The sequence below is a fragment of the Centrocercus urophasianus genome, unplaced genomic scaffold (assembly GCF_019232065.1).
Source record: "Centrocercus urophasianus isolate 14NV4802_14NV808 unplaced genomic scaffold, USGS_Curo_1.0 seq_23, whole genome shotgun sequence".
Lineage (NCBI taxonomy): Eukaryota > Metazoa > Chordata > Aves > Galliformes > Phasianidae > Centrocercus > Centrocercus urophasianus.
The window spans coordinates 5,952,342-5,971,336 of NW_024884789.1; the positions used below are offsets into that span (position 1 = coordinate 5,952,342).

At 50.0% G+C, this 18,995-nt stretch overlaps 1 protein-coding gene across 2 annotated transcripts; it reads right to left on the minus strand.

The window, feature by feature from the left end:
• Positions 1-2,190: 2,190 nt before the first annotated feature.
• Positions 2,191-16,856, minus strand: KLHL25 (kelch like family member 25). 2 transcript variants are annotated; one of them, XM_042824450.1, is made up of 3 exons: positions 16,777-16,856; positions 7,782-9,608; positions 2,191-3,330 (listed from the first exon to the last, which is right to left on the minus strand). In XM_042824450.1, exon 2 carries the CDS (start codon positions 9,589-9,591, stop codon positions 7,822-7,824), a length of 1,770 nt encoding a protein of 589 aa, XP_042680384.1. In that variant the 5' UTR covers positions 9,592-9,608; positions 16,777-16,856; the 3' UTR covers positions 2,191-3,330; positions 7,782-7,821. The 2 variants fall into 2 exon arrangements, with proteins under 2 accessions (XP_042680384.1, XP_042680385.1); XM_042824451.1 differs by lacking the exon at positions 16,777-16,856 and adding an exon at positions 14,646-16,770.
• Between the last annotated feature and the right edge of the window lie 2,139 nt (positions 16,857-18,995).

Sequence of the window (18,995 nt, forward strand, 5' to 3'; positions counted from 1 at the left end):
TTCAGAGACTGAAGTGCTTTGGGTTTATCTGAAGAGAGAAAGGAGCATGGGGAGTGGAGAACAGCTTGCCCTGGGACATAATGCAGGGAGGATGCTCAATGCTGGGCATTAATTAATGTGCAGGGGAAGAAGACAAGCCAAGGACGCAGGACTTCAGTGCTCTGTAAAGACATGGGTGAAATTGAGAACATGTTGGGTGGCTGGAAAAAGCATCACTCCAAGAATATGTCTAAAAGGCAAGCAAAATGCCAGAGCCAGCCTCTGTGTGGATGCGGGGCTTCCTCAGACACCGGAGGTATTAAATCACCGACTACTCTGCTTTTAATTGACTCCAGTGAAAAAGAGCGAATGAGCTCAGATGATAATTCCCTGCAGGGATTCGTTGCACAACAGTATTATTTCAAGGGCAGCTGGGGTCATGATTGGAAAATGCGTATTTAAAAGCCAACAGGGCACTTTGAATTTCATTTAAATGATAGGAGCCTCAACTTGTTGTCCCCAGGGAGGTCCAGATGGTTTCTCACTGGGGAAGGAGGTCTGGGACCTGGAGCAGGGGCCTGGGAGAGGTCTGCACCCAGCTCCTGCTCCCTGCCCTTCCCTCTGCTCTACTCCAAACAGTAACTGAATCCCAGCTGGGGCTGACAGGCAGCTGGGTGGGCGCTGGATCCCTGCATGCTGGGGCCATCTCTAGGCTGGGCTCCTGGCTGCTTTGAGGGTCGTGTCCAAGCTCCTGAACCATCCCCAGCAAGGGCTGACCATGGCACACGGGCACTTTTCACTTTTCTGCAGCAGTGGGAACGCAGGGCCCCTGAGAAGCCACCAAGGTGAGCCCTACCTACTGAGAAGGCAGAAAAACTCTTTTAAAAAAGAAAACATTCTATGTTCATTCCTATCCTTCTCAGTTAAAAACCCGTCCTGCTCTGGCTGCAGCACTGCATTGTTTCATCTGTGTTTGTTGCCCACTCCCTTTTTACTTTGTTGCTGCTAACTTAGAAACCTTTGTATTTTGCACTGCATGTAATTCCTTAGCAACAGGTTGCTGCTGCTTTCGAATCGTCTTTCGGGCAGGCTCCAGAATAAATACAAAAGAGCACGTCTTTGCATGGCTCGTATCAAAGCTAGCCAGTTGGAGAGCCTCTGATCCGCTATTTAAAGCCCCAGCATTCTGTATAAAACCTCAATCAACAAAACTGAAAGGGATTTCATTCACACGCTCTTGCTATTTTTCATTCTCCTGCTCATCCAACAGTAATTTCTGGGCTGTGAATTGGTTTCCAAAAGAGCTCACTAATGAGCTTTTTCTATGGAGCCTTGCACTCAATTCTGTTCAGCTCAGGTCTGCTGACACTACTGACACTCTGCTTTAGGGTTAGGGGTCTGTATTCCTGGTCTCAGCTTTGATATTTAGGTTCTTAACCCCTCTGAGTCCCTGTGTGTGTTGCTCATAGGAAGCTTTGCTCCCCAATTGTTGCATCCACTTTTAGAAGAGTAGGAAATACAAATTTGCAAGGTCCTGCTGTGCCAGTAGATGCCCAGCAACAATGCTGTCATGTTCCAGGTCTGGAGCCCGGATCCTCTCAGAGCAGCTCCTCTGAGACAGGGAGAGCAGCACATGGAGGAGCAGCGTGAGCAGGGGACACAGCTGGAAAGCCCATTTTGCCTGTCAATGGGCCTCTTTTTCAGGAGCTGCAGCAGCCAAGCGAAGGCAAATAAGGAAAACAGAAGTATAAAAGCTTCTCCTCTTCCTTATAAATTACCAGCTTGGTCTGCAGGAGCACGGCTCAGGCTGAGCCCGGCCCACTCACATTATTTGGCAGGTTTTACAAGGCCATGGTCTGATCACAAGTTCTCCTGCTATCACTGCGCAGCTTTGGGATGACACGCGGGCTGTTCCCAGCAGGGTGTTCTGTGCCTTTCAGTGAACACAAGAAGCCCTGGATCTTATTCCCAGCTCTGTCACTCACTGTACCACTTAACGCTGTGCCTCAGTTTCCCAAGCTCTGAAGCAATAATAATTACAGTCAGGCTGGCTGCAAGAGTTGGTTGTTTGTGAACCACCCCACTGAGTGCCAAGCCTGTTATTATTCCTGTTATTATACCCAAATCCGACTTGCTTAGGAAAGAAGACTCCTGTGAAAAGCACACACATGGTTTCCCAGATCATCATTTTTATTAAAGTTTGCAGGCAGCTGAAGAGAAAAAACAGCAACAACAAAACCCTACAAAATGTAAATAAGTGTCATTGAGAATGCTGCAGAAGGGCTGTGCACCAAGTGTTCTCCTCCCAGCACCAAAGGGCACTTGCTGCCCCTAAAAGGCCTTCGCTGTTGGAAGCAATGGTGAGGGCTTGCAGCGCATTGCATCACCCAGCTGGCCCCACGCAGGGAGAAAGGCAGGCCAGGGTGCCTGCGGCGGGTCTGTGTGTGACCCTAAGTGCAGCCTGAGTGCAGAGATCACCCAAATGCGGGGCACTGAGGCCCAACCTCATGCCAGCCCTGTGCTGCCTCTTCCCTTTGGCCTCGCTTTGCGGGAAAGGAGGCAAGAGGCCTCGCTTGCTCTGCAGGCCCGACAAGGCCCCACCGCGCAGCAAGGCCTGTGTTCCTGCTCGTTTGCTAATTACACCCTCACCCACACACTGTTGAGAGAGCACACGGAGGGGAAGCAGAGGCCCAGCTCCGAGCAGGCAGCAGTTCTTATCTGGCGAAGCATCTCGCCACAGTGATGCCATTTTGGCAGCACGCGGCCTGGCAGCTGTGTGCCGGGAGCAGCCTGGCCTCAGGCCCAGCACCGGGAAGGAGGGAAAACACCAAAAAAGATCCACGGTGCAAAACCAAAGGCACCTGCCCCGTCCCACCGAGGCACTGGGTGCTGCTGGCAGCTGTGCACAGCTCCCACGCTCTGATATTTTGGCAGCTGCAGTCTCTGTGCTGCGGCCGGAGAGCCAGGTGCTGAGTTCTGGGTTCAGCCCTTCCCTTTCCCCCACTTCCCCAGCCCCTTTTCCCTATAAAAATGCTTCCACATCACCCAGACAGCAGGCATCGCCAACGGCAAGCTCACTGCTATAAAAAAAAATATTAAAAACTCTTATCCCGCCCTCCTGTCCCGTGAAGTAACTCTGGGGGACGCAGCCTGGGGTACATCCTCCATCTTCCTGCTCACACTGGGCCACCAGTATCCACTAGTATCCACCAGCCAGGAGGTCCTTTGTGCCCCCGTGGTGATGGAAGGGATGAGAGAGGCTCCTAGGCACCCTTTGTGGGAAATGGGAGGGAACTCAGTGGCTGTGTCAGCTCCAGCAGCGAGCAGGGGACATGGATGTGATGCCGGCATCTGAGAAGGGAAAGAAAAAAGGAGTTAATTTCTGTGTTGGGAGCAGAGCCGGTGTCATGCAGAGAACAGGTTTTGCATGTTGGCAGCTACTGGGTTCCCCTGACACTCAGCTTCTTGTGCTGATAAAAAAATGCTTCCACAGGCATTGCCAACAGCAAGCTTACAGCTCCTCCAAAACCATCCGTATGACTGTGATTTCCAAGGAGCTGATTTACCACAGTCTGAGGCCAAGCACACACTGCACATGTTTCCATCCGCCCAGGTTCGGAAAAGCCTGATTTTCATTGACTTTCCTCCCCGGGCCAGCCACTCCCTTCCAACACTGCCTGATAAACTGGCTCCAGAGACAAACAGCAGCAGAACTGCCCTCCCTGCTCAGCCTGCCTCGCTGTTACGTACATGCAAATGGCATTCCCTAGGAGCCACCAACAGAAACTGGCTGTGACTTTGTTTGGGCAATAACAGCAAGGTTCTAAGAGGTTTCCAGCATCAAACTCAGCAGCAAGCAGGTTAGGAGCAGAGAGGTTATTTGCAGGTTTGGGGCTGTCCTGAACTGTGTGCATCCATGGCTTGTGCAAGGCAAGGTGGCTGGCTGCAAGCATGGCAGCAAAAACCTGCGGCTTCTTGCATGGCGTGAGCTGACCCAGCTCCACACAGAAGGGAAGCCAAGCTCATGCTCATAAAAGGCTTGTTATCTCCACTGTAATTAAATAATCAGGAAAAGAGTCATTGAACAGATCCGATGTTTATTGTGACCGCAGCCTGGCAGTACTAGAATGTAGTGCTGGGCCTGGCAGGTTGCCGCAATCCTCACGGTACTTTGGGATCAAAGTTCAGCTTTTCAATGCCAGAACAAAATAAGCGCCCATTTAGCAATGCCGCCTCACCCAGGGCAGGCAAGAGGTGTTGGGGACTGCGGTCACCGCGTCACCTGTGCAGGATCTACTGGTTTTAGGATGGGACTTGGGATTTAGCACCTGTGAGCCAGTCCCCAGCCCATCAGTGACCTCATCCCATGGAAATGAGGCTGTCGCACAGGACAGACAGTTTAGAGAAGCCAAATCTAATTTGGAGACACGTAGCTTGAAGAACTTGCTCCTGGTATTGCCCCAGATCACCTCCTGGGAGGTACAGAGCTGTCCCCATCATCTGTCACTGCTGTTCATTTCAGAACAACACTACATCATCCCAGCATTACACCCTAAGCTCCTGCATAGGCTTTGCTTGTGTTTATAAACACAGAGCCATTATTAGCAGAGTGCTCAGTACTGCATTTCCCATTTGCAATCATTTGTCTCATCATGCCATAATTCCTGCGGGAATGACAAAGCTGGCTCGGCCAGCTCTCCCCCTAGATCAGCCTGAATTTAACACCTCTTACTCAAACTTTCTGCCTCCAGCCAGGGCAGAGGCCAGGTGATGTTTGCAAAGAGCAAAGACACATCCAAGCAGATCCCATCAGGACAATCCAACAGCAGCAGTGCAGCTCCCCCATTTCACACCATCACCAGAGTCACTCTCATCAGTTCAGCAGTCACACGTAGGAGGAGGCCAGGCTTTCACGTTTTATGCCATTAATCATGCTTGATCCCTGGAATTACAGCTGGCAGCAAGCACCATGTTGATGTCATGTTGCATGCTTGGCAGGAGTGCTGGGAGTTCTGCCCAAAGGTGTGCTAGCACGAGGCTGCCCTTGGCTCCAGGAGGGCTGGAGGCTGAGCCTTTGGGGACACGCTTCCAGCTGAGCTGTTTTATGCCTTCCCCAGCTGAGGCACATTCCTTTCTGGATTAGCAATGGCTGCCTGCTCACAAAGTGCACCAGCACCTGGAGAAACCCATGAGGAAAGTGCCTACCTGGCTCTCAGGTGCCCCTTCCTGAAAGAGGATCCCATAGGGAACAAAGTAGGTATTGTAGCAGAGACCCCTCATCATAGGAGCTGCAAGCCAGCAACCCCTTTGGCCAGGCCTCTTTAGGATGATGGAGTAGCTACAGGATCCTATAGCCAGTTATCCCAGGTCTTGAGCCCAGTTTTGACTCAGGTGCAACAACAACCAGCAAAGACAAGAGTAGGAGATGTCACAGGTAAGGCATAGGCTGCGCTTGCATGTCAGAAACATTTGGACCTGGTCCTCACCAGCCAGCCCAGGTACTTTATTTAAGGAGATGTCAGTGGCTGAGACCAGAACATTAATTTAAACAACAAGCACATACATACACACACACACACAACCCCTCCAGAAAAATGAAACGAAGAGATGTTCTCTCGGGCAAAATCCTATGTATACTTCAAATACTTCTTTTAACTGAAGACTAGAAATGAAGCCAAAAGAGCATATAAAACTCTTACACACTGACTTTTCACCAGCTTTTCTTGTAGATTGGTATATTACAGTTCCTACTCCTCTTGTACTTGTGCCAGGCTCCAGCATTCAGTAAGAAATATTATCTATCCCCTACAAAGAGCTTCATAAAACCTGAACAATCCAAATAGAGCACAGAGTAAAAAGGCAGGAGAAGAAAGTACAAGTGTTTTGGGGAACTGTTCTTTATTCAGTGGCTGAAGAATCAACTCCCACCTCAAGCTGTTCCCTATTCTCACTCCAAGCAGTGGGGCTGGTGTTGAGCTTTAATATTCAGACACATCTGCTACCAGAGGAAATGAATTTTCAGCTCCAAGGCAGCTCTTAAAGGGGGGCCCCATTGGCCCACATAGAAAATGATGGAGTCCTCACACTCTTTGCTGCAATATTTAATAGCTGAGTGGCAGTTAATTAGATTACTGAGCCACTGTGACAGATGCTAGGCAACGTCTGAGGAGGAGAATTTGGAAAGGCCATTATCTCCCAGTGCTGGGAAAGCTCTTGGAAATCTCATTTTAGCCCTTTCCACTCTTGTCATGCCCTCACTGTGGCCCATCGCATGCTGAAGCCAGGCATTTTGCAAATCAAAGGCCATTATAAGTAACACCCCAGGTTCCTTTTCCACCGGAGACAAGCAGGTGGCCATGTTGGGCAAAAGCCCAGTAAGGGTGCTAGAAGCTCCCCTTGGCTTCCCAGCTGCCATCAAAGAGATCACTGGAAAATTTCAGAGCACTTCAGTGATTCTCGGGTGCACCAACCCCACAAAGTGAGAAGCAGGGAAGCGAGCAGGTGTCAGACGCTTTGGGCAGCATTCTTTTTCCCCTGTGTTAAGTGGAGTGGATTTTGATGAAGATATGTCAGAATTCCCCTCCCCACAATCTCACTTTCCAAGGAAAACCTTAATTGAGGCTTGCTGATCTCGCCCCATGGGTGAGGGTTTCCCGGCTCCTGTAGCTAACTGGGAAGACACCTGCAACCACTGCAGCAAGGCTGCATGCATTGCTGGCAGCCAGAAACCTGTAAGCAGAACTAGCAGAGGTGTTACAAACTTACTGGGAAGTTAACTTTGCACTTGGATGGCATTTGTTTTCACAGAGCAAAGCAATTGTGCTATTGTGACCTATTCCTGGCCATCCACATCTTGGTGCAGATTGGTGAAAACGTACAAAGCTCAGTGAGACAAAACTGGTAACCAGAATAGCAACTAAACATCCCACTGGGGAGGAAAAGAGGAAGCTCTCCTCCATTTGGTGTTGAAGTAGTAGCTTTCCTGAGCACGCGAGAATCGGAGCATCGAAATTACACGGGACACCAATCTTCTTATTCCTGTACACCCCAAAACACCAATGAACACATTCTTCTTCTGATTACAAAGCCCCTTTTCCTCCCACTCAGGTCTCACACTGAAGTCTCAGAAGTACTGATATAACAAGCAACAGTTTGGATGTTAAATAAATACCAGAACCATCAAATGCACCATGGCTTCTCAGCTTCTGCTGCCCACTGAAATGAAAACAGACAGCACAATAAGAGATGCAAGATTCCCCAGCATCCTAGGGGTCACTTGCCTACGTATTCATCAAAGCGAACACCAAGATAATGAGCAAAAATATCAAACTACTGAGATGTTTTCCAAAGCACTTGTTGCTGTACTATCTCCCTGCTCTCAAATTTAAGTGCTTTTACTCATAGATACCACAACCTCTTACATAAAATGGGGACAGGATGTATTCCATTGTCCTATCCATGACAGCGGGTATGGGCTCTGCCCTCTCTCCCCACCCACTCTTAGATGGGTGATGCTGGCACAGCCAGCTAGTTCAGAATGAAGGCAAAGGGGCTGCAGCCTCCTCACAACCATTAATGTAGATGCATCTCATAAGATGCAGAGGGGACCATCTTGAACCAAGAGCTAGTAAGACTTCCAGCATCACCAGAGATGACTATTCTCTTCTGGTGCTATGTACCTCTCACCTTTTAACGTAGCCTTCTCATAAAAAGAAAGCTCACTGCAGTCTGTGGCTTCAGTGCAGTGTGTGGAGATGCATTTGAGGCCAAGCTGTACTTAAAATTTTAGAGAACACCCTCACCTTACTGAGCTTCTGAAAACAAGCCCTCGAGCCCCGCCTCTCATGATGGCAAGTGCTTCCAGGTGCTGACAAAAGCTGTGGGGATGAGTGAATAAGGCACCGTTGTGATACAGTTCCACGTGTCTGATGTAGGGTCGTAGCAGTCCAGCGTTTTGCACCTCTGAGTCCCAAAGTAACCACCCACTACATAGAGTTTATTTCCTGAGGCCAAGGCATGGCATGACATGCGCTTGGCTGTCATGTCTCCAATGCGTGTCCACTGATCCGTCTCACAGTCAAAGCGATAGGCAGATGCTGCCGTGAACTCTGTGTCTCCTCCCATGATGAAAATCTGGCTGCCCAGGACTGCGGCTGCAGTGTAGCGCCAGGGCTGTGGGCACTCCGCCTTGATTGTCCACCGATTCTCCACTGGATCGTAGCACTGCACTTTGGACACCATGTCTCGGTGGATGCTGGTTCCACCGAAGACAAAAAGTTTCAGCCTGGCGCTTACCACCGCAGCATTGCTCACACCATCTCTCAAAGGAGCCACCATCATCCATTTGTTGGATGCAGGATCATACTTCTCTACTTGCTTCAAGGAAACAGAAGGTGATGCAGGGAAGACCCCAGCCACAGCAGTGTGTCCACCAACCACATACAGGCAGTTTTCCAGCTCAGCTGAGCCATGCCCAAACCGTGCTATCAACATGGGGGCAGCTTTTGACCATTCCTCATGAACAGTATCATAAACCCATACATCTTTGGATACCCCATTCTCTGAGCCCCTGCCACCGGTGATGTACACTTTGCAGCCAATGGCACAGGCACTGAACTCTTTCCGTGGGCTTGGCAGGTCTGCTTTGGGGATAATTTCCTTTGCCTTTTGATCCACTTGGTAGATCTTGTCACACATGAAGGTCTGTCCTCCCAGGATCAGCAAGGTGTGCCCGGCTTTGCGAGGCCTGGCACAGGGACTGGTGACAATCCCATCATTCTGGAGGATCTTCTTCTTGCACTGAATGGCTTCATCCAGGACAAGCTTGTTCCTTTCATCCACCATGATCAGGTCCTCACAAGCCAAGGCTTCCTTGAGGCATTCAGAAGGAAGCAGGGCCAAGCGGACATTCCTCAGAAGCTCCGGGAGATAGGCCTTCCGCTCATCCAAGTCATACTTCACCCACTGAAGGACGGCCTTAAAGACCTTGTCCTCATCCTCAATCTCCAACTCGTCACTGGAGATCAGGTCCAGCAGAGTGTCCTTGGAAAGGTTGTTGAAGTCCTCACTCTTGTGAACAGTCTCAAAGTTAACCAGGCACATCCTCCAGGAGAGCTCGTAGAGCCGCCGACACTGATGGGCGTCAGAGAGCAGCATCATGCCCAGGCAGTTCGAAGGGTAGAGGTTCTTCTCCAGAAACTCAGCTGCCGCATCTCGGACATCGTGGAACTGCAACATGTCTCCAGCCTCCAGGAGGGACTCTGCATTTTCCTCGTTGATGATGATCCGAGAGGAGTAAGCAAAGTCCAGCAGCAGCTCCAGCACCTCTGGATGGAGGCTGTCATGGAAATTCACCTCGTCATCCAAGCTCTCTCTGAGGCCGTTACTAAACATGGCTTCAAAATACCTGCTGGAGGCAGCCAGCACTGCGCGGTGACATGGGAATGACCTGTTTCCTGCCCAAAGGGTGACGTCGGTGAACATGCGGTGCTTCCTGAGGGTGTTCAGGTGGGATAAGACGCAGTCTGGGTGGGAAGCTTTGTGGAAAAGCAGGATGTTCATGGAGCCCGTGCTCGTCCGGGATTTGCGGTTCTCGTGGACGCTGACTGACATGATGACAGATCTATTGCCTGCAGAGAAAGAAGCAGAAAATTATTCTCTTGCTCTTACGGACGCGAGGCACTGAGGCAGCACCAGAACATGTGCATTTGCTATCCAACCCTGATACGCTGTCAGTGGACCCCAAACCTGAAGCCCCAGCTCTACAGGTGCTCCTGTGCCCTGACTGGCAGCACCCACATCTCCAGCAGTGTCTGCACCCACACATCCTCTTGAAATGTAACCCAGCAGGGCGGAAAAGAGGGGAGGAAACTCTGCCCTTTGGTTTCAGCAATGAAGCAACAATGTGAAGCAATCAAAACCCAAACTTGGTGGTACATCTTCTCAGTGTCTCTAGAGGGTATTGGCAAACCACAGAAGAGTTATTTTTCCTTAGGAAACAGCATTAAGAGAGCATTCCATCCAGGATAAAGGGTACTGGTCTGCTCCAGGCTCAGCAGAAATCAAATTTTTCATGAAGACTATTGCAGGTTTAGGAAATGCAATTGCTATTGGCTTTATTTATGACTGTCCCAAGATTTGAAAAATGAGCCTTGAAAAAAAAAAACAACCCTGAGATATGACTGAGGAGTTAGGTTTTTCACATCACCTTCCAACCTGATGTCACTCCTTTAATTCCCTTTTGTGAGAAATGAGCCCAGGCACCCAGTGGACGGCAGCTGGCAATGCGCAAGATAAGAGAAAGCAGGACTGATCCTCAGCCCCACGCTGAGCTCTGGCTCACTGACCTCACCAAGAACCGGAGCAGCACAGCCCTCCCACGTTCTGCAGCCCGATGACCTCAAGCGGAGGCTGATGGCCAGATAAGCGGCCTGAATCATGCTCTGCTCACATGTTCCTACCCCCCTGGTCCTCCAGAGCCTCCAAAGAGCCCACACTGGGCAAATATTTGCAAGCATGTCTCTCCTTCCCCCCCAGCCACCGTGAATTATTGAGGTTGGTGCTCCCGAGACATCGCTCATTCCTCAGGGCTGTGTCACAGTGAGGGGAAAAGGTCTCTCCAGGCTTCTGCATGTTCCTCACCCGAACTCCCGCAGCCTGTGCTGAGGCTGCCAAGCTCATTTCATTTGTGATGGGAGGCTGTGTGGGCTCAGGGCTCTAAAACAGGAAGGAAAATGCCACTGCTGATCCAAATGCATTTCGAGGAATTGGTTTCCACCATCCACAACCAGCTCAGAGACAACACTAATTTAAGAGCTTATATGTATTCCAGTATTGAAGCTCTGTAATGCTGGACTGAGGAAAACAAATGAAACATTTATGAGGCTGCTAAAAGCTATCGATTTAGATTCCAACTCCTACAACCTCAGAAACCACCCTGCCATCTCTAGTGCTTCCTTTGCTCACAGCTCAGGTCACATTTCCAATGTTAACCTTTGATTTGCTTATCCACAAGAAGAAATCAAGCTATTTATATAGGACAGATATAGAAACAAACAAAAAGATTACAGGAGGGCAGCACCATTTATTCTGATGCTAAGATTAGAAGAGCAAGTACTCAGAATGGAAGGAACAGGTTGTTTAGAAATAAGAAATGTCTATATAAAAGCTGTGATCACGTTTTAAAACAAAAACAGAACACAACCTTCAAGCATCTAACATTTAACATCACACCCAGGAGAACCAAACAGTATTTCTCTGCCATGTGTAGTGAAAAGCACTTGGGGTACAGCTGCTGGGTTGTAGACCTGCCCTTACTGGGACTGCTCTTCATACTGCCATGTCCCAGTGCAGGTGCCAACTGCTTCCCAGTACAGCCATGTCTGAAAGCTGGAGGCCTTTCCTGGCACTGTTGTGGCTAGACAGACCAACACACCAAAAGCTGACAGCCTCTGAACTTTGGTTTTCAGCCATCTCAACAGCAAGGATTGCTTCACTTTTATTCAGCAACTTCCAAGCGGGTTGTTTTGAGGGCAAACAGAGCAATTCACCTACTTCTTGGATCCTATTGCAGCTGGGACAAGCAGAAAAGCGGCTGTCATTATTTCTTCCCTTTGCAAACACACCCCAGTGCTTCTCGCAGCCTACAGAGAATCTGGCATCATCCCACACCTATCAGATGAACTGAAACTGCAGGGAGCAGACATTTCACCTGATGGGTTTCTTTCAAAATCCAGCAGCCTTGTAAACCTCAGAAACCTGCAGCTACAGGGATCTTCTGTGTTTGTCATGTGCACAAATGTACACTTCCATTTCATTAATGCTGAACCCCAGAGAGGAGCAGAATTCCTCCCCCCCTGCACTCCCCGCATCCCTCACCCGGCTACTGAGCTGAAGAGAAAAAGCAGAACTGCTCAGGAGGAGGAACAGTTCACACAAAGGAACCTGTCAGTGCCTCTTTCCATGCTCCCACCTGCTCTGTGAGCACTCAGGAGGTTATTGGAGCTCACAGCTGCATCCTCCATCACACAGGATGAGAGCACTACACCAGACGCGCCACTCGAACAGCAGAAGCCACGACCTGCACAAACTGCTTCTTGGCTTTCTCCAATTTTTTTTTTTGTCCTTTGAAAGATGGTTATTAAAAAAAAGCGAATATCTGCTGCAAAGCGTTTTAGAGGATCTTATTGCATGCACAGGCAGATGATAACCCTTCTCCCATATGGATGAGTGCAGAGAAGCAGCAGCTTTTTGACAGCTATCCAGGCAGTCTGCTGGCTATAATGTTCCCCTGGCTGTCTGCTGCTTTTCTACAGCAGATATAGGAAAGAGAATTTTTTTCCAGTGGAGCAAGATAAGGGTGCTTTGGAAATCCTTCCCGTGAAGCCAAAAATCCAAAAAGAGATCTGGAGTTGGGTCAGGGAGAAAACAGCCCCCTGATCCCAGCTCATGAAGAAAATGCCTGTGGACAGAACAAAGCTGGCAAAGAGAACAGGGCAAGAAAACAAAGCACATCTTGAAAAAATCCAAGCAGCCCTTAGAAAATGAATACTTTGAAGCCACTTCAGCCCTACGTTTCACATCACAAAAGATCTGTGTATGAGAGGACAACCCAGAAGTATACATAAACTATATTTAGCAAGGCTTGGGGTTCCCCTGTCCATCTTAAACCAGCAGAATATCCACAAATCTCCACTTTCTTTCCCTATAGGCAGGGAATCCCCAGCTGGTTTGGGCATGCCATCTGCACCTTGTGAGCTGATCTGGGTTTCCCCATCCAACTGTACCTGTGTGCTGCTAACATGCAGGGTGCAGTCCCATCCCAGGTCATAGCTACAGTGCTTTCACCTTTTAAAAGGACAACATCTGGGGAGCAAACAAGATATTCCCCAGTGAGACTCTGGGTGTTCATTTCTTCTTGGAAAATGAAAGTCCCCAGACTGCAAAGGTTGGCTGCACACCAACAAAGAGCCCAAATCCCATGAACCGAAGCCGGGCGCTTTTTGTTTGCCAGTTGGACTTTCTGAGAAGCAGCAAGCAGAACGCATTTCTTTCTACCCTGCTCAACTATGAGCTATTTAAAGTGGTAAATAAGTAAACAAACAAGCAGCCAGGCATCCCTGCTGGCTCTGTTCAGACCTGGAAGAAGGAGGCTGGGGAGCTGCCTCCCCTGTCCTGGGAGCGCTGTGATTTAGCACGGGCTGTGCAATGCACACTAGGGGCTGTCAGAAGGATTTAACTGCTAACTGTGTGAGGGTAAGATCAAAGGCTTCAGGCCCAGCAGAGCTTTCATCATTTCCCTCCATGATTTACTCCTGGCTCATTTGGCTGCTTTCCTTTTTCCTGCCACACGGTTGCTGGTAGATAGCCTGACTTCCAAGCAACAGGGACAGAAGTCATTTACCTGTGTGCACCAGGCTGGGACACAACGCAACAGAGCAGAGCAGCCTCAAGTAGCCAGCAGTGCTTGATTTTGCAAGGAAACAAGTGTAAGATTCATCTTTTCCTCCCTCATTTCACAATATCCACCCTTTGTGGTGAAATGCCATCTCGAATTCAGAAAAAGTTCGGTTTCCTCCTAGAATAAATGTTCTCTCCACTTACTAGTCCTGAAAATCTGTGCATTTCCAGTGCTTTCATGAACTGCAATGCCTGGTGCTTAGGCCAGCAACACCACCCCAGGACACAGTTACTGCTATAGGACAGCTGATTCCCCTTTTTTTTTATTTCAAGAGTTGCAATGCAGAAACATTAAGTCAGCGTTCCATCTTCATGGGGAAGAGCTCCTTGCAGAAGCTGCTCAGGACAAAGAGAAGTGTGACAATGCACTGATACAGATCCCAGATGCAGCCCTGTTTCCAAAGCACGCAAAGCAATTGCTGAGTGAAGTTTTGTCAAAAGGTTTGAGAAGAAGGGGACTGCAGCACACGAAGGCTTTCATCACCTACTCATGGGCACCGCTTGAGCTTCAAAAGCAGAAAAAAAGCCTTACACAAAACAGGAAAAGATGGGGGGAAGGAGGCAGTCAGCAAGAAAGATCTGAATCTGAATGTGATCTGATCTGTGAAAGATCCTGATCTGAATGTGTGTGTTTGGTGGCCCTGCTAGGCAGGGGGGTTGGAACTACATGATCCTTGAGGTCCCTTCCAACCCGGGTGATTCTGTGATTCTGTGAAAGGGGAAGGAACAAATCTGAAGGGGTTTTTCAGATGTGTTTCATGTCCTTCCAGAACACAGTGGACTATCAGGTGTACAGCACAGAGCTGCTGGAAATGCTCAGTTCTAATAACATCCTTCTGCAAAGAGTGCTTGTGATGAAAGAAATAAAAATAGCAGCTGGCATCACAGCATAACACTGCACTTGTTGGGCACAGAGCCTGGGCTGCAGCCAGGGGGCAACAGCCAGGGACCTGCATGGCACCTGCAGGACGCGACCTCTGCCCTGTCCTCAGCCAGCTCTGCACCCTGACAGAGGAGCTTCACCTCCAGCAACACCTCTGAGCTCAGCATCAGTCTCATTTGTTGTCTGCAGGATGACTAACACAGCAAATATGCAACGGTGATTTTTCACCTTGGAATTTGGGCAATGTAACCCTGCTGTGAATCAGGGGTATTGCTGTGAGAAAGCTGCACTCGGCCTTCCTGACCAACTCATCATTTCGTCATACCTGCGATACAAGGGAAGATGGTTAAGCCCAGCCCCCAAAAGCAGGATCTGGGGTTCAATCCCAGCCTTTGAGAATGGAAGGTCTCCTTATCATTTCTTCTCGTTTTCTCACTTTCTTGTCTGGCTATACATCCTGGACAGAAAACAGAGAGACCATGTGAAAGGCTCCTTCTGTTGGCTCAGACAGAAACTGGGAGGTTTTCCAAGGCCAGTCCTGTAGACTCCAGGAGATCAGATTGTCTGGAGAAGGTCCGGGCACGTATCTCTACATGCTCACTAAAGCACATCAGAACGCAGAAACTTGGGTTGTCCATCACTGCTCCCTACCCCACACTTCCCAGTATCCCTCACTTTAAACCTGTATGTGGCCCGAATCTGCCACCTGAATGCCACTTACCATAGAAACCCAGTGCAGTATTTCCAAGCCATACCAATCAGCTCTTCTATCCTGCAAAAGCACTGCCCCAAATCTGTGACACAAACTAACCTGAGCCAAAGGGACCATCTTCCAACCAACATAGAAGTACCTATAGGAAACTTGCCCTGCATGCAAGAGTCACAGTTGTATTTGCAAGTCAGGAGTTGGATTTGCTGCTCCGCAGCTGAGTTACTCCATACAGGTTCTGAAGGTACCTGTGAGGCAATCACACCAAGTTCACACTCACCACTAAGCTCGCTGGCTTTGCAGTCCCTGGGAATACCACACCCTCCTACAACCACTAACCAAATCAGGATAAATAATGCTTTTGGCCACGGTTCAGGCTCCAGACAATGGCTTTTCATTGCTACGCCTTAACCCCAGTGGATCTTTTCAGACCCCATGATTCATTTCAGAGGCTGCTGTGGGGTTTTGTCCTCCCCGCCTGCCCTCTAGCTCCGCTGGTGAATGAATTCCCTTCTGCTAGATCAATCACAGTCGCTTTGCAAAATGAATGCAGGGCTGCAGAAGAAGCAAGCAAGCTTTCAGCCCCGTCTCCCAAATTATACTCAAAAAGGCTCCGAAATGGAAACAATTGACTGGATCGTGGTATGCACCGCAGCCCCATCTGAGCGGGACAAAGTCCTTTTCAAGCAAGCCAACTTGCTAATGTGCTGCACAGGGAGCTTCAAATAGAGACAAGTGGAACCACATGCCACTTTGCAGAGAGGGTTTATAGGACGAGACGTGGTGTGTGTCAAATTAATGCCAGAACAACCGCTGGAGCTGCTGACTGCAGAGGGCATGCCCACATCCTCCCACCCTGCACGCTGTGCCCTGCTCCTGGCAGTGCTCCCATGCTTGGAGGGACCTCTCATCCTTCCCACCAGCTCTGTCCTCAGGGTTTGAACTCTGTGCCTGGCCGGTTCACTCTGTGTGTTGTTTGGTCTTCTTACTTCTGGTGCTTTTATTTCAGTGCTAGGAGAGCATCAAACCTTATGCTCAGCTTGCACATCCTGGATCAGCATGCAGCAAGGCAGGCTGTCCTGGCATCTGTGCATACAACACAAGCAAAACACAGGGACCACAGCAATAAACTCACTGTGGTCTGGCAGGCTCTCCTACAAAACTCTCTGCAAAGTGTAACGCTCATCAAGCAGAGAGCAGTTACGGGACACGCAGTGCTCCCAGGCACGAGTGATGGGGGCACACAGAGCCTTTGTGTGCACTGATGCTCACACAGAAGGGATACGAAGCTGATAAGCAGAGGTTGATGTGATGGTGGTTAAAGGTCAGGCCGGGGCAGCGCGCTACAGCTCAGCGCTTCCCGCAGCCACTGCTGCCCGCATTGCCGGCTGTGTGTGCGCATTGCTATTCCCATCCTTACCTCTCTAAACGACCACATCCAGCACTGCAGGGACCACTGCAAACAGCAGCACTGCTCGCCTTACCAGAACTGTCCCGAACAGAGCTTTCACGTGCAGGACGGGGCAGGACTCCGAACAGCACTCCCACGGATAGGGAAAACGAACACAGGAGGGAACGGGAGCTTCGGTTCTGCGGTGCTGCTCCTCCACACCGATGTCACCGCTCCGCTATTGCAGCGAATTCCCCGTGCTTTCAGCCCCGCTCTCGCAACGCGCCGTCCCTCCGCCAACTTCCACCCGTGCTCCTTCCGCACCCGATCGGCTCAGGGAAAGCTGAGATCACTCACCGCCTCTCTCCGCAACCTCCCGGCGTCCCGAAAGCCTCCGCAGAGCTGCCGCAGCCTCCCCCGGCTTCGCGGGCGGAGCGCTGCCGTTGCCGGCCCACGCGCGCTGCGCTGCGCTGCGTGGTGCTGCCCCCCCCCCCCCCTCACAGCCCAGCCCGGCCCCGCGCGCGCCCTGGGCACAATGTAAGCGGCAGCTGGATCCTGCCTCGCGTGGGGCAGGGGGCGGGGCCGCCCGAGGAGCGGATGGCCAATCAGAGAGCGTATTTCTCGTGACGGAAGGAGTTGGCCGTCCCTCCCTGCACACCCCCTGCGGAGAGGCGCATGTTGGGGGCGGGACAAGAGGAGCGGCGAGGCCAATGGGAGGGCAGGGGGGCGGGGCTACGGAGGCCTTGGAGGTCCTAAAGCCGGCCCGGGGAGGGCGCGGGACGCTTCTCTGCCTGGCCGCGGCCTTTGCTCTCTGACTCAGGGCTTTGCTGGGCCTGTGTCCCTGAGGTGAGGCGGCATTGGTGCTGGGCCAGGCGGGCACCCCAAGTTCCAGCCTCTGCGTGCTGCTCGGTCGTTTCCAGCCCGGCCCTGCAACCCCCAGGTCACTGCAGGATGGAAGGATGCAGCCTGGTGCCCACCTGCAGGGATGTGATGTGGAGTTGCATTTTACCTCATGGAAGTAAGCTTTTTCAGGCTCCTGCATTGCAGAAGTGTCAGCTTGGTATTTTTTGCACCAGCTGGACACGGGAGCAGGCAGTAGGTGGCTGATAGGGGCTGAAATCCCAATAAATAGAAAATACAGCCCTTTTTCCCAGCTACAGCTGGCAGAGGCTGCAGATGGTAAATAACAAAGTACACCGAAATGTGGATGTGTATCAATTTCCTGGCTTTTTGGTCTGCTGCAGGTCATTGCAGCTTAACTCTTAGCACTGCTCCTTTGCCAGTTCCCAACATGGCTTCTCCCAGAGGGCCTACACATTGTTGTGGGGCTTGTTAATACCTTTAATGAACTGCTGAGGAAGACAGCAGGGATTTGTGTACAAGGTAGGTGTGGCAGCATCCTGAGTGCAGCTGTTATGTAACAGCAACCCAAAAGGCAAAACTGATTTGTTCCCTTTTGCTGCTGAATTCCACCCAGCTGTATGAAAGAGCTGTGGAGCAATGTAAGGTTGTATGTCTTAATTCCGAAATGCTTTCAGGGAGCCGCTACAAAAGCCCACTCCTGGCCCAGTAAGCTGTGTGGGTGAATCCAGCCTTCCTTCTGGACCAGTTGGTCACAGGGAGCTGCAAAGCTCACAGAGCTCCCTGCAAAGCTGTGTGAGGAGATGTTCCCAAGACATAATGCCTAATGCTGATCTCCGGCCCACCAGCTTTCTAGCTATGCTAGAAATCAACATCTAGCTCTTGATCTCAGCGCAATCACTGCTGACTCCTGCCAGTGTAATCATCAGCCCTGGGTCTGTAATTCCAAATAGAGCAGTCTGGCCAAGTTCCACCTGCTTGCACATTGCAGACAAGTCATGCCCCTGCTGGGGAAGCAGAAAGGTGGTTGGCAGATCTTGGGGTTGTGGGCACACGGCAGGGCCAAGAGGGATAGGCTGAGCCATCTGAGAAGGCAGTGGGAGCGTAATGGGAATGCTTTATAGTGAAGGAAAAAAAATACACAAAACCCTAGGCAGATAGTTTAAAACGTTTTTAAACCTCTTGTTAAAGAGGATTTAAGATCTAAGCGTGTGTAGGGAAAAGAAGCTTAATTTAGAATGAATGTTAATACGAGCTCCTTACATACGATACTGGCCTCCGGCATCCCTCAGGGTATTTCAGGGACTGGTGCTGTGGTTGTGGTTTCAATGTATTGAGGAAATTCTTTCGCACTGTTAAACAAATCATGCCCTACGTTGACCTTTGGCTGGATGTACATAATGCATAAGTGGTGCTAGCCAGCTGGGGGACAGTGATCTGCAACTAGTCTGTGTTTTGAAAATAAACTGGAAAACTCATCATGACCTGTCAAAGGCAATATGGGTTAAATATTTTAAAAATTGGGAAATAATAATAATAAAAAAAACCGAAGTTTTAAATAAGTAGCATTTAGCCCATGGCTGTATTTGTTAACTGTAACATTAATCAATGATGGAGCATTTAAACGTTTGCAAAATTAAGTATTTAATCTGACTTGTTATAGAAATCAGCCCTAATTGCTCTGTTCCCATTAAATCATCACTTTCCTGAAGGTA